This window comes from Carcharhinus amblyrhynchos, unplaced genomic scaffold (assembly GCF_965287045.1).
Source record: "Carcharhinus amblyrhynchos unplaced genomic scaffold, sCarAmb.v2.hapA scaffold_41, whole genome shotgun sequence".
NCBI lineage: Eukaryota > Metazoa > Chordata > Chondrichthyes > Carcharhiniformes > Carcharhinidae > Carcharhinus > Carcharhinus amblyrhynchos.
Window position 1 is genome coordinate 261,244 of NW_027649782.1, and position 23,861 is coordinate 285,104.

General features: G+C 45.0%; 1 protein-coding gene across 2 annotated transcripts in view; it reads right to left on the reverse strand.

The window, feature by feature from the left end:
* LOC145335786 (ephrin type-B receptor 2) overlaps nt 1–23,861 on the reverse strand; it is a 606,760-nt gene that overhangs the window by 112,308 nt on the left and 470,591 nt on the right. Inside the window, exons 8-9 of one of the 2 annotated variants that reach the window (XM_080181517.1) lie at nt 15,335–15,443; nt 14,405–14,506 (exon numbers count right to left, since the gene is read on the reverse strand). In XM_080181517.1, coding sequence (XP_080037643.1) covers nt 14,405–14,506; nt 15,335–15,443 — 211 coding nt within the window. The remainder of the gene's footprint in view (nt 1–14,404; nt 14,507–15,334; nt 15,444–23,861) is intronic. The other variant, XM_080181518.1, reaches the window with a different exon arrangement.

Here is a 23,861-nt window from a genome sequence, read left to right on the forward strand (position 1 = left end):
TGCAAAGATGTAGCATTGCTTCCTTACTCTACGCTTCTATTGATAAACGCAAGGATCCGATCACCATTCTTAACAACTGTTTCAACTTGTCTGGCCACTTCCAGAGAATTATGCACTTGAACCCTGAGGCCCCTCTGCTGCTGTACTGCCCTCGAAGTTATACCACTGTTATCCATGTTTCTTGTACCAAAATGCTGCATTGAAATTCATCTACCAAGCATCTGCCTATTTGGCCAACTTGTCAATGTTCCTCTGAAACTGCTCAGCATCATGCTCACAATTCACTACTGTCATTAGCTTAGTATCATCAGCAAATTTAGAGATTTTACCCTCAACGCTAAATCATTTATATAAATCAAAAAAAGCAGAGGTACCCGCCGGCACTGATTCCTGGGGAAAACCACTTTCAACTTGTCTTCAGTCTAAGAAATGCCCATCTATATCAATCCTTTGTTTCCTATCTCTTAGGCAATCTCTAATATATACAATCAAGGACCCATCAACACAAAATATTTCTAATTTGCTGACCGACCTTTCATGTGACACTGTATCAAATGTTTTCTAAAAGTAGAAATATACAACATCTAAGGCATTACCCTCAACCGCTGTCTGTGTCACCTTGTCAAAGAACTCAAATAAATTTGTAAGACATGATCTGCCTTCAACAAAGTCATACTGACTGTCTAGTACTGACTTATTTTTCTCTAAGTGTACGTTTATCTTATCCCGTATTATGGCCTCCATCAGATTTCCCACTATTAATTTAAGCTCTCAGGTCTGTAGTTTCCTGAGTTATCCTTTGTCCCTTCCTTAAACAACGGTGTCACATTTGTAATCCTCCAGTCCCCAGGGACAAATTCTGTGTTCAGGATGACCTGGAAAATTTCTGTCAATGGCTCTGCAATTTGCTCCTTCAGCAATCAAAGATGCATCCCATCTGGGCCTGGCGACTTCTCTCGCTGGAATGCTGCCAACCCTTTTAGCACCTCTCCTTTATCTGCTCAGTTCCTCACCACCCACGTTTTCAATTGGGCCATTGTTTAATTTGGTAAAGACAGAAGCAAAGTATTCATTTAGTGTCTCTGCTGTACCCTTTGCTTCAGTGAGTAATTTACTGTGCTCTTCCCTTATGGGCCCCACTCTATTCTTTAATAATCTTTTATTATTAATATGTTTGAAGAATGTTTTACTATTTGTTTTATTGCAGGCTGCCATCCTTTCCTCAAGCTTCCTCTTTGCTTTCCTTATTCCATCTTTAGCCTCTCTCCTGTATTTGAGAGACTATTTCTGGTTTCTTTTGCTATTATTATTCCGGCATGCATTTTATGCCTCTTTTTTCTTCCTTATTTTCTCATCAATTTCCTTGGTCACCCAGAGTGCTCTCGTTTTGGATGCCCTGTATTTATTTCTCATGGCTATATGCCTAGCTTGCATCCGAACCATCTCTCCTTTGAAAGGAGGTCAAGTGCCGGCAGATGGGATTAGGTGGGAGTTCAGGTGTTTCTGTTGTGTTGATGCAGACTCAATGGGCCAACGGATCTCTTCTGCGCTGTATGATTCTATGAAAGTCTCCCATTTTCATCCACTGTTTTATTCACCAAAATGTGTTTCCAACCTAAAAGATCCCTAAAATTTGCCCTTTTCCAGTCTGGGATCCCTAATATTTCCACTTCTACCGAGACAAAGTACACATTAAATTTTTTGGCCTTTCCTTGTGCCTTTAAGGATATACCATCTTCTTTTCCCTGAGTAAGATCCACTTAGCCTGTTGTTACCCATTTAATAATGGAGGGCCCATTAATGCTGGAATATTCTATGTTCTATGTAATAAAATCTGGTAAAAGATTTTTTGTTTCTTTCTTTACGTGAACTGCATTTCTGTTTTCTTACTCTGTTTATAGAACATAGAACACTACAGCACCAACAGGCCCTTCAGCTCACAAGTTGCGCTGATCATATCCCCCCTACCAGGCCTATCGATAACCCTCAATCCCATTAAATCCCATGTACTCATCCAGAAGTCTCTTAAAAGACCCCAACGAGTTCGCGCCTACCACCACCAACGGCAGCCGATTCCACTCACTCACCACCCTCTGAGTGAAAAACTTACCCCTGACATCTCCTCTGTACCTGCTCCCCAGCACCTTAAACCTGTGTCCTCTCATAGCGACCATTTCAGCCCTGGGAAATAGCCTCCGAGAATCCATCCTATCTATTCCTCTCAACATCTTATAAACCTCTATCAGGTCACCTCTCAACCTTCGTCTCTCCAGGGAGAAGAGACCGAGCTCCCTCAACCTATCTTCATAAGGCATGTCACCCAATCCAGGCAACATCCTTGTATATCTCCTCTGCACCCTCTCAATAGCTTCTATATCTTTCTTGTAAGAACATAAGAACATAAGAAATAGGAGCAGGAGTAGGCCATCTGGCCCTTCGAGCCTGCCCCGCCATTCAATAAGATCATGGCTGATCTGTCGTGGCTCAGTTCCACTTTCCCGCCCTCTCCCCATAACCCTTAATCCCCTCTCTTATCAAAAACCCATCAACCCGCTTCTTAAAAATATTTAGCGAGGCAGCCTCCACCACTTCAACGGGCAGAGAATTCCAGAGATTCACCACCCTTTGAGTGAAGAAGTTCTTCCTCAACTCCGTTCTGAACCGCCCCCCCTTTATCTTGAGGCTGTGCCCCCTAGTCCTACTGTCTTTTTTGAGCGGGAAGAGTCTTTCCACCTCTATCCTATCCATCCCATTCATCATCTTATACGTCTCAATGAGATCTCCCCTCATTCTTCTAAACTCTAACGAGTACAAGCCCAGTTTATTCAGCCTCTCCTCATAGCTCAACCCCCTCAACTCCGGTATCAGCCTAGTAAACCTCCTCTGCACTCCCTCCAGGGCCAAAATATCCTTGCGCAGGTGCGGCGCCCAAAACTGCACACAGTACTCCAGCTGCGGCCTCACCAATGCCCTATACAGCTGCAGCAAGACCTCCCTACTTTTATATTCAATCCCCCTCGCTATGAAGGCCAGCATCCCATTCGCCTTCCTGACCACCTGCTGCACTTGCAGGCTGGGTTTTTGCGACTCATGCACAAGGACCCCGAGGTCCCTCTGCACCGTCGCCTGCTGCAGTTTTTTGCCACGTAAGTAATAGTCCTTCCTACCATTCTTCCTACCAAAGTGGACCACCTCACACTTGCCAACATTAAATTCCATTTGCCATTTCCTGGCCCATTCGCCCAGCCTATCTAGATCCTTCTGCAGACTCTCCACACCCTCCGCACAATTTGCCTTTCCCCCAATCTTGGTGTCATCAGCAAATTTCGACACCCTACACTCGGTTCCCTCCTCCAGATCATCTATATAAATGGTAAATAGCTGAGGCCCCAGCACCGACCCCTGGGGCACCCCACTAGTCACCAACCGCCAATCCGAATAGCACCCATTGACCCCCACTCTCTGCCTCCTATTTGACAACCAATCCTCTATCCACGCTAACACCCTACCCCCAACTCCATGTCCTCTGACCTTCTGCAGTAACCTCTTGTGAGGTACCTTATCAAACGCCTTCTGAAAATCCAGAAAGACCACATCCACCGGCTCTCCTCTATCCACCGCCCTAGACACATCCTCATAGAACTCCAGTAAATTTGTCAGACACGACTTCCCTTTAATGAAACCGTGTTGCGTCTGCCCTATCAAGCAATTCCCTTCAAGATGCCTCGCAATTTCCTCCTTAATGACGGATTCTAACATTTTACCTACCACAGACGTTAAACTAACCGGCCTGTAATTCCCCGCCTTTTGCCTGGCACCCTTCTTAAACAACGGCGTAACATTAGCCGTTTTCCAATCCTCCGGCACTTCCCCGGAATCCAGCGACGTCTGGAAAATAACCACCAAGGCATCCACTATCACCTCCGCCATTTCTTTCAGAACCCTCGGATGCATTCCATCCGGTCCTGGGGACTTGTCCACAATCAGCCCCTCCAGTCTGTCGCGCACCACCTCTCTAGTAACAGTAATGTCATTAAGACCCTCCAGTCCTACCACCTTTCCATCGCTAACACCCGGCAAATTATTCACGTCCTCCTCCGTGAAGACAGAAACAAAAAAGTTATTCAAGACCTTAGCCATATCCCCATCCCCTACCACTAGGTCCCCTTTCTCATCCTCTAAGGATCCAACGTTCACCCTAGCCAGCCTCTTCCTTTTTATATATTTATAAAAACTCTTGCTATCCTTTTTTATATTAAGTGCTAGCCCAGCTTCATAGCTTCTTCTACCCTCCTTTATCAACTTTTTTGTCAATCTTTGTTGACATTTAAACCTTTCCCAATCCTCTTCTCGCCCACTGCTCTTAGCTACTCTAAATTCCTCCGCTTTTAATTTAACACTTTCCTTCACCTCCTTCGTTATCCACGGCTTATTACCTCTCTTCCTACTGTCCTTTTTAACCATCGGAATAAATTTCTGCTGAGCACCAAGAAAGATCTCCTTAAAGATCCTCCACTGCTCCTCAGCAGACCTACCTTCCAACGCGCTCCCCCAGTCCACATTCGCCAATTCTTCTCTCATCCTACCATACTCCCCTCTATTCAAACAAAGGACACGTGTCCGGGAACCCACTTTCTCCTCCTCCATCTGCAACAGAAACTCCACCATACAATGATCACTCTCTCCAAGAGGATCCTTCACCTCAAGGTCCCTAATTCTACCCGCCTCATTACATAGCACCAGATCCAAGATAGCTCGCTCCCTCGTCGGCTCCAACACACACTGTTCAAGGAAACTATCCCGGCAGCATTCCAAGAACTCCTCCTCGAGCCCACCTCGTCCAACATGGGTCGACCAATCAATATGCAGATTGAAATCCCCCATAACTACTGCCGTCCCATTCCTGCACGCCGCACTTATTTGCGCGTTAACAGCCCGCCCCACCTCCAGATCATTATTCGGGGGCTTATAGACGACACCCACCAGCGTCTTCCTCCCTTTGCTGTTCCTAATCTCCACCCACAACGATTCCACTTTCTGCTCTTTGGCTCCAATATCATCCCTTGCTACCACCTTGATGCTGTCCTTAATCAGCAGAGCTACGCCACCCCCTCTTTCCTCCTGCCTATCCTTCCTAAACACTTGATAGCCCTGTACATTCATCTCCCAGTCCCTGTCACCTTGCAGCCACGTCTCTGTAATGGCCACCAGATCGTATCCATTTGTGTCGATCTGCGCCACCAGCTCATCCACTTTATTCCGAATGCTTCGTGCATTCAGATAAAGCGCTTTCATCCCAGCCTTCTTCTGGACCCTATTTGCCATAACGCCACCACTTGGGACATCCTCAGCCTCTTCCCTTACCTGTACCCTATCCTTAACTGTAGACCTCCTAACATCACCTACCCTCGCACCCTCCCCCCCCCTAATTAGTTTAAAGCCCTGTCTACAGTCCTCTTTACTCGATTCGCCAGCACTCTGGTCCCAGCACGATTCAGACCAACCCCATCCCGCCCGAACAAGTCCCACCTACCCCAATACTGGTGCCAATGCCCCATAAATTCGATCCCATTCCTCCCACACCAATCTGTGAGCCACCCAGAGGTGACCAGAACTGTGCACAGACTCCAAGTGGGGTCTGACAAGAGTCTTATAAAGTTGCAGCATTACCTCCCGACTCCCAAACTCAATTCCTTGATTAATGAAGGCCAGTACACCATACGCCTTCTTGACCACATCCTCCACCTGCAAGGCCGATTTGAGAGTCCTATGGACCTGGACCACAAGGTCCTTCTGATCCTCTACATTGCTAAGAATCTTACCCTTGATATTGTACTCCTTCATCCATTTGACCTGCCAAAATGGACCACTACACATTTATCCGGGTTGAAGTCCATCTGCCACTTCTCCGCCCAGTTTTGCATCCTATCTATGTCACGCTGCAACTTCTGACATCCCTCCGAACTATCCACAACACCACCAACCTTTGTGTCGTCAGTAAAATTACAACCCATCCCTCCACTTTCTCATCCAGGTCATTTATGAAAATTACAAACAGCAAGGGTCCTAGAACAGATCCCTGGGGCACTTCACTGGTGACTGACCTCCATGCAGAATAAGACCCATCTACAACCACTCTCTGCCTTCTGCAGGGAAACACAGTAAGAAGTCTGACAACAATAGGTTTTCTTACTGTGTTTACGCCATTCCAACGCTGGCATCTCCACATCATGACTACTATCGATTCTGCAGGCAAGCCAGTTCTGGATCCACAAGGCAACAGCCCCTTGGATCCCATGCCCTCTCACTTTCTCAAGAAGTCTTGCATGGGGGACCTTATTGAACGCCTTGCTGAAGTCCATGTACACCACATCCACCACTCTTCCTTTGTCAATGCATTTAGTCACATTTTCAAAGAACTCAACTAGGCTCGTAAGGCATGACCTGCCCTTGACAAAGCCTTGCTGACTACTTTTGATCATACTAAACTTCTCTAAATGTTCATAAATCCTGTCCCTCAGGATCCTGTCCATCAGCTTACCAACCACTGAGGTTAGACTCACCGGTGGGTAATTTCCCGGGCTATCCTTGTTCCCTTTCTTGAATATAGAACCACATCCGCAATCCTCCAATCCTCCAGAACCTCTCCTGTCTCTATTGACGATGCAAAGATCATTGCCAGGGGCTCTGCACTCTCTTCCCTCGCCTCTCACAGTAACCTGGGGAACATCCCATCCGGTCCTGGTGACTTATCGATCTTGATGCTATTCAAAATTTCCAACACATCCTCTTTTCACATACGTCCACATACTCAATCTTTTCAGTCCGCCACAAACCTGCAGTACAACCACCCATTTCATTTTCCGCCATGAATACCGAGGTAAAGTATTCATTAAGCACCATTTCTACTATTTATCAGTCCTATTTTCCTCTTCATTTCCTCTCACAACCTGTATAATTTGACCTGGTTCTCACTTGAAGACTTCATCTGACATGTATCATACACACTCTTTTTATTTTGTTTCATCTTATTCGCTACCTCTTTTGTTATCTAAGGACACCGAGTTTTGGTTCCCCACTTAAAAGCTCACCCATTGTTCTATTACCGCTTTTGCTGCCACTTTTTGGTTTCAGTTTACCGTAGCTAACCAGGCGAGGGTAGCTGACAGGTCTCAACCCTCGGTGAGATAGGGAGATGTCTATCCCACCAAGTGAAGACAGAGTCCGGCGGATTGAGCGGACGAGAAATGGAAGGTCCAACGGTCAAAAAGGGGGTCTGGGGTCGTGGAACGCTACGAGCAGGACAAGACACAGAAGACGTCCTGGTCATCCACTGTCCCTAGTCCCACCGCCAGCCATCTTGACTCTTGTCTTGCCACTGGATCTAGATGGGAATTGGGAAGAGAGAGGGAGGCTGATGCTGGGCAACTCTCCCTCACTTTAATCCAAATCAAGCGCTAATTTCGACACGATCATCATCATCACTGTCCTGTTCAACCCTTGAAGTCCTGTGGCGATGGGTGAGTGATGAAGCAGTAGGTGTGGATACACTGGGAGCTGTAGTCACGGACCTGCATACAGGCGGCTCAGGTCTAATGGTCGTTTTCCTCTGAACGAAGCAGCAGTGAAACTCGGCGTCTACCTGGGTGACTAAGCAGAGCTCTTCAGGAACGCACTGCTCACCTCCGTAGAATAAAGAAGGGGCTGGAAAAGGTGCCCTAAACATCACCTGCTCCACTACACTCTGGCCAGTTTACCGCAGCTGGCGGGGATCCCATCTTGCGGTCGAACAAACAAAATAAAACACAAGGTGACACTCCTCACCATTGGCACTTGGAACGTGCGCACACTTTTGGACAACCCTACAGCAGACAGACCAGAGAGAAGAACAGCCTTAGTTGCCAGAGAGCTTGCAAGATACAACATTGACATTGCTGCCCTGAGTGAAACTCGTCTTGCCAACGTAGGTCAGTTGACTGAAACTGGAGATGGATACACTTTTTTCTGGAGCGGTCGCAGCAGCGATGAGCATCGTGATGCTGGAGTTGGATTCACCGTCAGGAGTCACCTTGTTCGGAAACTTGATAGTCTATCCAAGGGTGTGAATGACTGGCTTATGACATTACAGCTTCCGCGACAGAACAGAAGTCAGGCCACCCTGATCAGCGCCTACGTCCCCACAATGAACAACCCGGACAAGATTAAAGACAAGTTCTACGAAGAACTAGATGCCCTACTATCAGCAGTCAGCAGTACCGACAAGCTGATCTTGGCGATTTCAATGCAAGAGTAGGGTGCAACTCTGCAATCTGGCAGAGAGTCATTGGGAGGCATGGAGTGGGCAAGTGTAACAGTAACGGCCTATTCTTAATGAAGACCTGTACAGCACACGACCTCCTCATCACCAACACAACCTTCCGTCTGCCTACCCGGAACAAGACCTCCTGGATGCACACCTGCTCTGACCATTGGCATCTTATCGACTATGAGAAAAGACAGGCAGGATGTCAGAGTGACCAAGGCCATGTGTGGTGCTGACTGCTGGACAGATCACAGGCTCATTGTCTCCAGAATGAGCTCCGCATCAGACCCAAGAGGTGACCACAAGGAAGCAAGGTTATGAAAAGAATCAATGCGGCCAAGCTAAAGAACCCCAGCATCACTTCAGCACTGGCTGAAGACTTAGTAATCAAGCTTGCTGACCTACACCTCGCAGGCAGCGCTGAGGATGACTGGGAACGCTTCAGGGATGCTGTCCATTCATCTGCGCTGAAGATGCTCGGGCCCTCCACCCGCAAGCAGCATGACTGGTTCGATGAGAATGATGAGGAGATACAGGCTCTACTTGTTGAAAAGCACCATCTTCATCGGGCCTGTCAGAACGACCCATCTTCAGCTGCCAAGAAAAATGCTTTTATTCTGGACTGTCGCTGACCGAAGCGACTTGAAACGGTTCTCTGAAGCCCTCAACACTCCCTGTGGACCTCAATCTCTCAGAAGTTCCCCCCCTCCTGAATACAGATGGTACAACTCTCATTACAGAGAGGGCTCAGATCCTGCAGAGATGGGCTGAACACTTTGAAGCCGTCCTCAACCGACCGTCATCTATTAACGATGAGGCGATAGACAGGATTCCCCAGGTTGATACCAACAGCGCCACGGATGACCCACCGATAGGAGCCAAAGACACGAAAGCTGTCAGCCAGCTATCCAGTGGCAAAGCCCCAGGGGCAGATGCCATACCTGCACAGATCTATACAGCTGCTGGTCCTACACTTATCGAAAAGCTCACTGAGTTGTTCCAGTCCTTTTGGAAGCAAGGATCCATTCCTCAGGAACTTGTGCATCTCTACAAGAGGAAGGGCAATCAGCAAATATGCAACAACCACTAAGGAATCTCGCTGCTCTCCATCACAGGAAAAGCCCCCACAAGAGTCCTGCGAAATCATCTGCTCACTTATCTGGAGCTGGGCCTGCTTCCAGAGTCACAGTGTGGTTTCTGCAAAGGTGAGGCTAGTGACATGATTTTTGCTGAGCGCCAACTTCGGGAGAAGTGTCAGGAGCAGAATTGTGAGCTCTACACAACCTTTGTTGACTTGCGAAAGCCTTTGACACTGTAAGCTGATAAGGTCTGTGGAGGATCATGTCAAAGTTCGGCTGCCCCCCCAAGATGGTACGCCAGTTCAATGATGGCCAGAGTACTGGATGGTGAGAATCCTCTGAGGCATTCCCAGTCACCAATGGCGTCACACAGGGCTATATGCTCGCACCCACACTGTTCAGCATGATGTTTACTGCCATGCTGAATGATGCCTTCCAGGACAGTGTTGCTGGAATCAGCCTCAAGTACAGAGTGGATGGGAAGCTCTTCAACCTGAGGAGACTTCAAGCCATTACCAAAGTGAAGGAGACTGTTCTGAGAGATTTCCTCTTTGCTGATGACTGCCCCCTGTATACTGGCTCAGAGCCAGAGATGCAAGTCAGTATGGACAAATTTTGCACAGCTTGTGACAACTTTGGACTCACCATCAACATTAAAAAGACCGAAGTCATGCACCAGCCTGCTCCTCATGCAACTTACACAGAACCCATAATCACAATCCAAGGGCAGAAACTACAGGCAGTGGACCAGTTCACTTATCTTGGCAGCACCCTCTCCCGAGCAGTGACTATTGATACAGAAGTTAACTGCAGAATAGCAAAGGCAAGTTCTGCTTTCGGTAGACTGCGCTCCACTGTATGGGAACGTCGAGGAATCAGCCCAGCAACAAAACTGAAGGTCTACAGCGCCGCGGTACTCACTACCCTCCTGTATGCCTATGAAACGTGGACTGTGTATTGAAGGCATGCAAGACAGCTCAATCATTTCCACATGACTTGTCTTTGCAGAATATTACGCATCAGATGGCAAGATAAAGTACCAGACACTGAAGTTCTCTCCAGAGCAAGTCTACCATCAGTCCACACACCGCTGATGAGAGCGCAGACCCGGTGGGCAGGTCATGTCATCCGTATGTCAGACGAGCGCATACCCAAGCAGCTCCTTTTTGGGGAACTCTCTGCTGGAAGACGCTCGCATGGAGGGCAGAAGAAACGTTTCAAAGACACACTCAGGGCCTCCCTGAAGTTGCTTGACATTGACACGACCACCTGGGAAACGCTGGCACAAAACGTCCCTACCTAGCGCTGCCTCATCCACAAAGGCTGCCAAGCTCACGAAGCAAGGTGTATTGCTGGAGCACAACTTAAGCGCGAGCTGCACAAGTCCAGAGCCACCAGCGCAACAACTACAGAGTCTACACAAGTCTGTCCAATATGTACCAAGACATTCCGTGCCCGAATTGGCCCTGATCAGTCATCTTCGGACACACCGCAACCAGCCTCAAAAGGACTAATGGTGTTGAGGATGATGATGGATGAACAACAACAACTTTAGCTCGTTCCCTTCTCATCCCACTGAAATCAGCCCTACTCCAATTTAGATGCTCACACTTGCTTCACTTAGCTCATTCCATTCTCCAGAACCAGATCCAACAAATCTCCTTTACAAGGACATACTGATTAACTTTAACAAAATTGATTCTGTTCTTGTCCCTTCAAGATCATCTTTTCCTTCCAATACTACAATGTAAGAAGGATTAGCAGGGTAAATGAGGGTTATGGGGATAGGGCCTGGGTGAGATTGTGGTTGGTACAGACTCGATAGGCCAAATGGCCAGCTTCTGTTCTGTCATCAGTCCAGCCACCCCACCTCCATTCTTCTCTTCCTTGGCTTTTCTGAAAATGTCAGATCCTTGATTATTAACAGCCTAACTCCCATTTTTCAGTACGTCACTACATCATATCCCTATAAGGATATTTATGTTTGTAGCTGAGTGACTGTACTTACCGCTTGTATATGCTGGCAGCTATTTCCCGGCCAATTTAGTAGTTTAACCCCCACCACCACCACCGGTGAACCCCCAGCAAGGAAATTGGTTTCAATCCTGTTGAGAACCAAAGTTCACGCTGCCAACTCATTTCCCTGATTGTAACATGCACCAAAACACTTGGAGATCAGCAGCTCCACTGGCTAAGTGATAGTTGTCAATGGGAGGATGTAAATAGAGAGGAACAAGCTTATTTTAATTTTAAAACTTCACAGTTGTATGGCCATGCTCCTGCACGGTCAACCAGCTACTGTAGGTGTGGTACAGCTGCCATTATGGGTCTGGGGGAAGGGGAGGAGGGGGCATCTACTGATTTATCAGTCCCAACCTATTCCTTCCATGAGGCAATTATTTTGATCTGGATTGCAGTCTAGGAAACCCCAGTTGGTAACCTCAAGACCAAGATGAGTTGCAATGCCTTGTCTTGTCAGCTTGGACCTTGTTTGTCTCTCTTGTGGAGACCATGAATTGGATTCAATTGGATTTTGAATTTGGTTTTTGGGGCAAACAAGGAATGGATTCGGGTCCATTTGATCCACTCTGAGCACTGTTTCATAATTTTAAAGATGGAATAAAAAATTAAATAAAAATAAAACGCAGACCTTCTAAATATATTTTATTAATGGGATAGCTGTGGCGATGACGATCCAGATGCAGAACTGTTAAAATTTCAGCCGTTCCCATTCTCCTCATAGCTTTCTTTTCCATCTAGTTTTGTGTTGTCAACAAATTTGACAACAATTAAACCTGACTCTTCATCCAAGTCATTGATAAGGATTTAAATATTTGAGGTCCTGTGGAAATCTACGACTTACAGTTTGCTAACCTGAAAATGTTTAACAAAGTCAGTCAACCTTCTATCCATAATATCTCAACCTGATGTGCTCTAATCATGTGAAACCTTTTATGTGAAATCTGAATATACCAAATCTACTGGTTCCCCTTTATCTACTCTGCTTGTTACATTCTCAAAGAACGCTAACAAATTGATCAGAATGATTTCCTTTTCATAAAACTATTCTGAATCTGCTTGATTTTACTGTGATTCTCAACAGGTCCCATGACTAACTCCTTAATAATGGATTCTGGCATTTTCCCATGCAAGACTATCTGGTCTATAGTTTCCTGCTTTTGTTTTCCTCCTTGAACAGGAGTTATGGTTTTCCAATCTGATGGAATCTTTCTGGAATCCAGGAAATTTTGGAAGAACACAACCAATACATTCAATCTCTCAGAAACCATTTATTTAATATCCTATTCCCAGGCCATCAGTCCTGGGAAATTTGGCAGTGCTATTAATTTTCCTGGTACTTTATTTCTAGTGATTTTGCACTGTGTACTTCTATTTATTATTTCCTATTTATCTTACCTATCCCATAACTATTCTTAGCACTACTTTCAGTTTTAACATCCTTTCTTGATTGGCCTGTCCAAATCTTCTCACTCTGCTCAAACTATTGTCAAACAATATCCTGTTGAAATTTATCATTGATATATTATACACTGTGGAGTGAAGCGTCTACTCATTTAAACCATATTGGCAACTCTAGAGTTGGGGACATTTTAAGTATAAATAAATTACATCCAGGAGCACTTACACTCATATTTTCTTTCATCTCTTTCATTAGTTGAACTTTTAATACATCTTTCCCATTAAACTGTCCACAATCTTGGGGCAGAATTTTAAGATTTTGATGATTGCACTTGATTGGGAAGGCTCTTCTTGCTTTTGTAGTCACAAAGGTACTAATAGGCAGCGATAAATAATATTTGATTTACTAAGAAACCGACTCGTGCATGTAAATGTAAATGAAACTTTGAAATGGTTCACTAATATTTTATTTCCTCCAAAATTTTGAGTGTCCCTCAACAAGGACAAACAAGTCAGCAGCCATGTGTGTGGACAGACAGCTTTCAATGGCATTGACACTTCAACACGTCCTGGTTATTTCTCCTTTGGCAATAGATCCTATTTCAGAAAATCAGCTTTGTTTCAGGCACAATGAATGCAAGCTGATTGTACCCAAACTGCAATTTCTATCCCTAAAATATCTACTGGGTTAGTTTGATGCCAGTTAGCTTTCATATAATAATTATTTTTCCAATTAGGTTGTCTTTCCCTCTGCCTATTTCCTTTATGAAACGTAGAAACGTGGGCACCAGAAGCAGGAGGAGGTCAACTGGCCTTTTAAGTCATTCATTTTGATGATGGCTGATCATCGAATTCAACACCCTGATTTCCCTCCCCCCGCCATATCCCTTGATTCCTTTAGCCCCCAGAGCTATATCTAATTTCTTCTTGAAGTTCATGCCATACACATATTGAATTCATTGGTCTATAGTTATTTATTTTGCCCTTTCATCTAGTTTCCCCATAACAGCACTGGTATTCATTTTTGTTCAATTATTAATCATATAATAGCAACTTTCCCATCCTCAAGTGAAAACGTCTGGCACAAGCTTCAACTTGACAAGTTTTATTATTTCAATTAATCTCCTCTGTTAACCACCCATCTTGATTCCTGGCATTGTATCTTCCTCACTCACTGGATGGTTTGTTGAGATATTGATGTTCAGATTGTCTGCCAGTGTCATATCAAAAGTCTTTACTTTCAAAGCTCACAGCTGGCCTTTAAATGATCTTTCACAAGAGTTTGGCTCTTTTAACTATTGAAAGTCTGCTAAGATCTGTTTCTTTTCAATTCTAGGATTATAAACAATACTGCTGCATTAATACTGGAATAACACCAGTCAAGACAGAGGCAAAAATAGTAATGCTGGGTAGAGGTAGGAAAGGAAGGGAGAGGGAAGAAACGATATGTGCCACCTGGCATTTTTCTTAAAGATGTAGATCTTGGATCAATTGTTTCACCTACTGGGATTATCCATTGGGAAATAAATTAAGGTGTTTGATTGGTAGCAATGACAAGGGAGAGAGAGTGGAAAACAAAGAGCTGGGATTTGGGAGGTTAGACCTGGGAGCCTGGAAGGATGGACCTTGGAGCCGGAAGCTTGAACCTTGTTGGAACTGGAAACCTTGATCTTGGAGCTGGGAGTCTGGACAGAAGATAGGTGACCTGTAGGAGTTAGTGTTGGGTAAAAAGGAGAGAGTTAGGTCCTGTAGTCTCTTGGAGATGTCACTCAAGGGATGAAAATTAGGATTCAGGACATTTAAACAGTGATAAAAGGAAAAGGTTTGTTTTGAGGCACATTTCTGGCTCTGTTTTTATGTATTTGGGCTAGTAACATGGATTAGGAGTCAGGCATTTAGCCTCTTGAGTCTGTTCCACCATTCTAGTTAGATAATGGTTGATCAGTACTTTTACTCCTAGGTTGGTTAATTCTGGAGGAAGAGATGGAACAAACCAACCCCACTTCAGTCACAACTACATACAGTGACTCCCATTGAGTATATTTACAAAACAATTATATCACAGAATTTAATGCACAAAAAGAATGTGAGGTTTATGGAACAATATTACATTTGAAAACTGGTTAGAATTCCTTGAGTCTTGTATATGTCAACATCAAGGATTCGAGGCTGGCTGAAAAGAAATGCATTCCATGCAGCACATATCCTGAGGATGCAGCATTGCAGCTGCACTGAGGCAGAGCTGCACAGCCCTGCACTGCAGGCTCCCAATTGGTGTCCCATCAGCTTTATATAGAGAACTAGAGAAAAAAGATCACACCACTTTCTAAATTAAGCAAACAATAAATGATAACTACCATCAGGGCACTTCTGAGAACCAAACCATAAAATCTAGGTGTAAGTTTGCTACATTTCAAAATAATTCTTAATTGAAGGACTAAGACAGAATCATACACAGAAGTAAACTGCACAAGAGATCATGTCGCAATAAATAAATATCAATGTTTGGAAGTTTGTAAAAGCATCGAGTTACCTGTTGCAAACGATGAGTATGACAACAACAGCAATGATGAAGACCAGTCCAGCAGCTGCAGAGCCGATGATGAGCGGGAGTTTTTCCTGCACACTGGTCTGATATTCAGCTACAAAAAAAGGCAGTAAATGGGGTGTCCATAGTCAGTTTCAGCAAGAGTTACTACAAATCCCTTCCTTTAAGAATCCATAATGCAACTTGTCTGTGGATGTGCTGTACACAGATTTCCAGAAGGCGTTTGACAAGGTGCAGCATCAAAGGCTACTGCACAAAATAAACACTCACGTTGCAGGAAATAAATTTGCTAATGGACAAAGTTAGATAGGAAAGCAGCATTTGAAGTGGGCGTAAGGGATATAGAGAGGTTAAGTCAGTGGTCATACATTTGGCAGATGGAGTGTACTGGGGAAAAATGTGAACTTTCTACTTTGATGGGAAAAATAGAAAAGCTGAATATTATTTAAGAAGAAAGAGAGATTGTAGGACTCTTGACGTACAGAGGGATCTGGGTGTCCTAGTACATGAATAACACAATTTTAGTATACAGCTACAGCAAATGGAATGCTGTTGTGCATTGTAAGGGAAATGAAATTAAAAAATCAGGATATTTTGCTGCAGTGATATAGGGCATTGGTGAGATCATACCTGGAGTACTATATGTACAGTTTTGGTCTCCCGGTTTGAGAAAGGGCATATTTAAATAAGGAGCTAATCAGAGGCGGTTCCATAAGACCACAAGACGTAGGAGCAGAATCAGGCCACTCGGCCCATCGAGCCTGCTCCGCCATTCAGTCATGGCTGATATTTATCTCATCCCCATTCTCCTGCGTTGTCTCCATAACCCCTGATCCCCTTATTAATCAAGAACCTCTCGATCTCTGTCTTAAAGACACTCAAAAGGTGATTGCAGAGCCACTGGCTCTGATCTTCAGGTCGTCGTTGGTCTCTGGTATAGTACCGGAAGATTGGAGGACAGCGAATGTTGTCCCATTGTTTAAGAAGGGGAGCAGAGACTTCCCTGGGAATTACAGACCAGTGAGTCTTACTTCTGTAGTGGGTAAGGTTTTAGAAAGAATTATTAGGGATAGGATTTATAGTTATTTGGAGAGTAATGAATTGATTAGAGATAGTCAGCATGGTTTTGTAGCGGGAAGGTCGTGCCTTACTAACCTTATTGAGTTCTTTGAGAAGGTGACCAAAGAGGTGGATAGGGGTAAGGCAGTAGATGTGGTATATATGGATTTTAGTAAGGCGTTTGATAAGGTTCACCATGGTATGCTTCTGCAGAAAATGCAGATGTATGGGATTGGTGGTAATTTAGGTACTTGGATCAGGAATTGGTTAGCAGATAGGAGACAGAGGGTGGTGGTTGATGGTAATTATTCATCATGGAGTTCGGTTACGAGTGGTGTGCCTCAGGGATCTGTTTTGGGGCCACTGCTGTTTGTAATCTTTATTAATGATCTGGATGAGGGTATAGTTGGGTGGATTAGTAAGTTTGCTGATGACACCAAAGTCGGAGGTGTGGTAGATTGTGAGGAAGGGTGTCGAAGTTTGCAGGGTGACTTGGATAGGTTGCAGAGCTGGGCCGCGAGGTGGCGGATGGAGTTTAATGCGGAGAAGTGTGAGGTAATCCATTTCGGTAGGAATAACAGATGTGTTGAGTATAGGGCTAACGGGAGGACTTTGAATAGAGTGGAGGAGCAGAGGGATCTAGGTGTATGTGTACATAGATCCCTGAAAGTTGGGAATCAAGTAGATAAGGTTGTTAAGAAGGCGTACGGTGTCTTGGCGTTTATTGGTAGGGGGATTGAATTTAGGAGTCGCAGCGTCATGTTGCAACTGTACACAACTCTGGTGCGGCCGCACTTGGAGTACTGTGTGCAGTTCTGGTCCCCACATTACAGGAAGGATGTGGAGGCTTTGGAGAGGGTGCAGAGGAGGTTTACCAGGATGTTGCCTGGTATGCAGCGGAGGTCCTATGAGGAGAGACTGAGGGATTTGGGGTTGTTTTCACTGGAAAGAAGGCGGCTAAGAGGGGATCTTATAGAAACATATAAGATGATTAGAGGTTTAGATAGGGTGGATGGTGATAGCCTGTTTCCTCGGATGGAGAAATCTAGCACGAGGGGGCATGGCTTTAAATTAAGGGGGGGTAGTTATAGGACGGATGTCAGGGGCAGGTTCTTTACCCAGAGGGTGGTGAGGGACTGGAATGCCCTGCCTGCTGCAGTTGTAAATGCGCCTAGTTTGGGGGCGTTTAAGAGATTGGTGGATAGGTTTATGGACGAAAAGGGATTGGTTTAGATTAGAGGGTCAATTTTTTTTTTAAAAATAAGACTGGTCGGCGCAACATTGTGGGCCGAAGGGCCTGTTCCGCGCTGTAATGTTCTGTGTTCTATGTTCAATGACCCGGCCTCCACAGCCTTCTGTGGCAAAGAGTTCAACACATTCACCACTCTCTGGCTGAAGAAGTGGCATCAGGTGAGCCCTCACAAAGCTTTGACAAAGAGTCGTCAGGACTCGAAATATCAGCTCTTTCCTCTCCTTATGGATGCTGCCAGACCTGCTGAGATTTTCCAGCATTTTCTCTTTTGGAGCTCTCACAGTGCCTGGACTGTGAGCTGCCTGTTGACTACCTCTTACCCTGAGGATGGTGAGGCAGCTGAATTATCAATCGTGATGGACAGTTGATATGAGGCTCAAGGCAAACAGGAACCTAAAAGAATATAGGTTCTCTTGTGGCAAAGACACAAGACCAGTGGATGATCAGGATTGAACATTGCGCCAATGGATTCTTTGCATTTCACTACTCTCCGTACAGCAGGGCAACCTGTCACGTCAATAGTGAATGGCATTCTGGTATACCACCATGTACCCTCTCCACAAGCCCTTTTCCCAAAACGCCCTCCCCATAAACCCCCCATCACCCCAGCCACCGACATTCACATCCCATAAAATGTATTTTAAAAAAGTCAGAGCAGGACTTAAGAGTGGCATTGGCAGGGCTCAGAGAGGCCTGAGGAGGGCTCCAGGCAGCCAGAGGAGGGAGGCAGTGGCATAGTGCTACTGTCAATGGACTTGTAATGCAGAGATCCATGGCAAGATCTGGGGACCCGGGTTCAAATCCCACCACAGCAGACGATGAATTGTGGATTCAGTCAAAAAACTGGAATCAAAAGTTGAATGATTACCGTGAAACCATTGTTGATTTTCGTAAAAACCCATCTGGTTCACTCATGTCCTTTAGGGAAGGAAATCTGCCGTCCTTACTTGGACTGGCCCACATATGACTCTAGACTTACAGCAATGTGGTTGACTCTTAAACAGAAATGGAGGGCAGTTAGAGATGGGCTTTGAGTCGTGCAATGAGCTCTGGCTGTTCCAAGCCCTGCTCCAAGTGGACATCCCAAGTGGATATGTCTGGAAAAACTACATATAAAGCTAATGTGAAACTAGTGGATAATGGTTTCAAAGAAAAACTTGGAGATCAAGATGGATATCCACATGACAAGGAAAGTGATGTTGAAAATGCTCCTATCTCCCCTAGTTACATATATGTGGAAATGTTGGCCAATAGACAAAAGCCAGGGTAAACATTTCAAAAAAGGGTGTTTTTCAAACCACCTAAATAAATGATTGAATAGGGAAACTGTAGAAAGTAAACAAGTTTGTGGTTTGAAAGATGCATTGAGAGTCTGGTATTTCTCAGGCCAGTCTTGTTGCGAATAGTTTGTATTGATCTGGAAGCAAAGCCAGCAATGTTCAACTGGGATAAAGAACTAAGAGCACTACAGCACAGGATCAGGCCCTTCGGCCCTCCAAGCCTGTGCCGATCATGATGCCTGCCTAAACAAAAACAGTTTGCACTTACAGGGTCCGTATCCCTCCATTCACATCCTATTCATGTATTCGTCTAGTTGTCCCTTAAATGCCGCTATTGTACCTGCTCCCAGCACCTCCCCAGGCAGCACATTCCAGACATTCACCACTCTCTGTATAAAAAAAACCTGCCTCACACATCTTCTCTAAACTTTTCCCCATGTATCTTAAGCCAGTGTCCCCGAGCACTTGACTTTTCTATCCTAGGAAAGAGCATCTGACTATACACTCTACCTGTGCCACTCATAATCTTGTAGGTCTCTATTAGGTCACCTCTCAACCTCCGTTCTTCCAGTGAGAACAAACCGAGCTTATCCAACCTCTCCTCATAGATAATAACCCCCCAGACCAGGCAACATCCTGGTAATCCTCTCCTGTGCCCTCTTCAAAGCATCCACATCCTTCTGGTAATGTGGCGATCAGCATTATACACAATATTCTAAATGAGACCTAACTAAGCTTCTTGTACAGCTGCAGCGTGACCTGACAATTTTTATATTCAATGCCCCAATGGATGAAGGCACACATGCCTTACCAACCGGCGTTGCCATTTTCAATGATGGGTGGATGTGTACGCCCAGATCTCTCTGTCTGTAAATACTCTGAAAGGTTGTACCATTTATTTTTTAATGCCTACTATTTAATGCCTAATGCCTTCCAAAATGCATTATCTCACACGTGTCCTGATTAAACTCCATCGGCCATTTCGCCACCCAATTCTCCAAACGGTCTATATCTTGCTGTATCCTCTGATACAAAGAGAAATACTCAGAAAATCATTGCCATCCATCAGAAAGCTGCCTTTGTGGAGGTTCTGCAGAATTTGAGACTGATGACAGGCTTCAGTGCTTTCAAATAACACAAACCGAAACATTAATCAAAATAAATCAAGAATGAAATTAAATCCGCAATCGCATCTGGAAAGAATGCATCACATCCCAATAAAAACAGGGCAGCTTATTACATCCAGAGAAGAAACAGATGAGTTAAGAAGCTTGATTTAACAATTAAACCTGGCTTTGCACTGTGCCAATAATATGCCTTTAAGAAATGCATTTGAGTCATGGGTAGAGATAAGACTGGTGCAACTTGTGGGCCGAAGGGCCTGTTTGTGCTGTTTCTATGATTCTGTTTCTGTGCAAGAACTGGTTTAAGAGTCTGTTCTAACACCAGTGTCACATTGTCTGCAACCGACTGCTTCCGTTGTTACTGCAGCAAAAAAACTGCTCTGAGTTGCTTGAATGTTTGTTTTATCCTGGGCTAATGCTGTTCCATTATTTTAGTGACTTCCCCTAGAGTTTTGCAGAGTGGGGCTTCATTAGGATGATTGATAGGGAACAAATCATGTGACTGGGCAGAGCAAGGCCTACACAAAGAAGTCAAGCTTTGTTGCAGTTTGTAAGTGTTAGAGAGCAGTGTCCTGTCTGGATTCAGAGATTGGGTTCTGTAAAAAGTCAGTCTCTTTCTCTGAGATTCTGCTGTTTGGGGTGTATCTTTCTCTGGAGGTTCCTGCATGAGAGTCAGAAGACAGGTGTCCATTTCCATCTATCCAGAGGAGTTAAAAGGCTGGAAACATTGCACCCGTGTGAATATGTTTATTTTTGTGCTGATTCTGAAGAGGAAGTTATGTCTGTAAGGATACTACTTGGATTGGAACTGTAGAGATACACCTCGTCATGCTTAAGTATTTCCAATTGGTAAAGGTTATGCTAATTGTATTGTTATGTTTTAATGATATTGTTGAAAATAAAGTTTGTTTTAAAAGAAGCTTCTTAGTTGGTTAATTGAATCATGCACAAAGGGCTATTTGAGTGACTGGAGGCAAGTGTCCAGTGGTGAACCACAAGGATCAGTAATGGGATCCTACTGTTCTTTACATACATAAATGATGTTGATGAAAATGTGGGAAAAATGTTTATGTTTAGGTATTAGTGTCACAAGTAGGTTTACATTAACACTGCAAAGAAGCAACTGTGAAAATCCACTAGTCAGTGCACTCTGGTGCTCGTTTGGATACACTGAAGTGCATTGACTGTGCTAAATTCCCCTGACTAGCACGTCTTTCAGACTGAGGAAGGAAACTGGGGTACCCGGAGGAAACTGGATTGATTAGTAAGTTTGCGGACAACACAAAGGTTGGTGGATTTGCAGATAGTGATGAGAACCATCAGAGGATACGGCGGGATATAGATCAGTTGCAGACTTGGGCGGGGAGATGGCAGATGGAGTTGAAGCCTGACAAACGGCGGCACGGTAGCACAGTGGTCAGCACTGCTGCTTCACAGCTCCAGGGTCCTGGGTTCGATTGCCGGCTTAGGTCACTGTCTGTGTGGAGTTTGTACATTCTCCTCGTGTCTGTGTGGGTTTCCTCCGGGTGCTCCGGTTTCCTCCCACAGTCCAAAGATGTGCGGGTTAGGTTGATTGGCCATGCTAAGAAATTGCCCCTTAGTGTCCAGGGATGTGTCGATTAGTGGGTATGATATGGGGGTAGGGCCTGGGTGGGATTGTGTTCGGTGCAGACTCGATGGGCTGAAGGGCCTCTTTCTGCACTGTAGGGTTCTACGATTTCTATGAAATGTGAGGCAATGCATTTTGGAAGGTCTAATACGGATAGGAAATATACAGTAAATGGCAGAACCCTTAAGAGTATTGATAGGCAGAGGGATCTGGGTGTACAGGTACACAGGTCACTGAAAGTGGCAATGCAGGTGGAGAAGGTAGTCAAGAAGACATACGGCATGTTTGCCTTCATCGGCCGGAGAACTGAGATTAAAAATTGGCAAGTCATGATGTAGCTTTATGGAACCTTAGTTAGGCCGCACTTGGAATATAATGTTCAATTCTGGTCTCCACACTACCAGAAGGATGTGGAGGCTTTGGAGAGGGTACAGAAAAGATTTACCAGGATATTGCCTTATTTGGAGGGCATCAGCTATGAGGAAAGATTGGAGAAACTTGGTTTCTTCCCACTGGAGTGACAGATGTTGAGGGGAGACCTGATAGAATTCTACAAGATTATGAGAGGTATGGACAGAGTCAGAAGCTTTTTCCCAGGGTGGAAGAGTCAATTACTAGGGACCATAGGCTTAAGGTGTGAGGGGCAAGGTTTAAAGGTGATGTATGAGGCAGATTTTTTACACAGAGAATAGTGGGTGCCTGGAACTCACTGCCGGGGGAGGGAGTGGAAGCAGATACGGTAGTGACTTTTAATGGGCGTCTTGACAAATACATGAACAGGATGGGAATAGAGGGAAATGATCCCCGGAAGAGTAGGGAGTTTCAATTAAGTTGGGCAGCATGGTCGGTGCAGGCTTGGAGGGCCGAAGGGCCTGTTCCTGAGCTGTAATTTTCTTTGTTCTTTGAAACCTGGTGTTGTCAGACTTTTTACTGTCTTTGAAACCTACACAGACATGGGAGAATGTGCAGCCTCCACAAAGTCAATGACCCAAGCCAGGAATTGAACCCAGGTCCCCAGTGTTATGAGGCAGCAGTGCTAACCACTGTGTCGCCATGCTGCCCTCTGTTACACAATGTTATGGAAGCCTATACATGACACCAAGATTGGCAGGGTAGTTAGATTGTAGGTTACAGGAAGAAATCGATGGGTTGGTTGAATGGGCAGCGCAGTAGCAAATGGTATTTAACCTTTAAAAGTGCAAGGTGTGGCTCTTTGGAAGAAGAAACAAGATGAAGGCGTATTTAATAAATGGCAGGACAGAGGGAATCTCAGAGCAACAAATGGATCTTGAGTACTTATTCACAGATCTCTGAAATCAGCAGAGCAAGTGAATAGAAAAGTTAAGAAGGCTTATGGGACACTTGCTTTTATCAGTTGTGACAGAGAGTATAAGAGCGAGGAGGTAATGTTGTAAAGAGGTTGATGATGTCACAGCTGAATTAGTGTGTACAGTTCTGGTCACCTCACTATCGAAAGGATGTGACAGCAGTAGAATTGGCGCAGAGGAGATTCACCAGGATGTTCCCTGGGATGAAGCATTTGAGCTTTAAGGAGCGACTGGATCGGCTTGGATTTTATTAGAGCAGAGAGGCTGAAGGGGGAAATGATCGAGGTGTGTAAGATAGTGAGGGGTATGGGCAGGGCGAGTCGGGAGCAGCTGGCTGAGGGGTCAATCACGAGGGAGTATGGTTTTAGGGTAAGGAGATTCAGAAGGGATTTGAGGAAAGGTGGTGAGAATCTGGAAAGCGCTGCCTGAAGAGATAATAGAGACCGGAAACCTGACAACCTTTAAAAAATATTTGGATGAGCGCTTGGAATATCATAAAATTCAAACATATGGGACAAGTGCAGGAAAATAAGATCAGTTTGCCTTTAGTGGCAGTTATTTTTGATGCAGGTTTGATGAGTCGAAAGGCCTTTTCTGTCCTGTATGACGCTATGGAGTGAAACGCCTTCTGCTCGCCCTAATGTAGAAATCAAAAAAGTGTTGGGGTCAAGACTAACTCCATAATATCCCTTGGAGTTTCTGATCTGGTCCCTAACAGCACTCAGACAGACATTATGGGTAGCATTTTCTGGCTGTGCTCTCCCCAAAACCGTGCCTTTCCTGTAACGATTCCCATGGTGGGTGGGATGGGAAAACTCCACCCCGCCCCATTGCCAATTATGCAATGCTGGAGCATTACA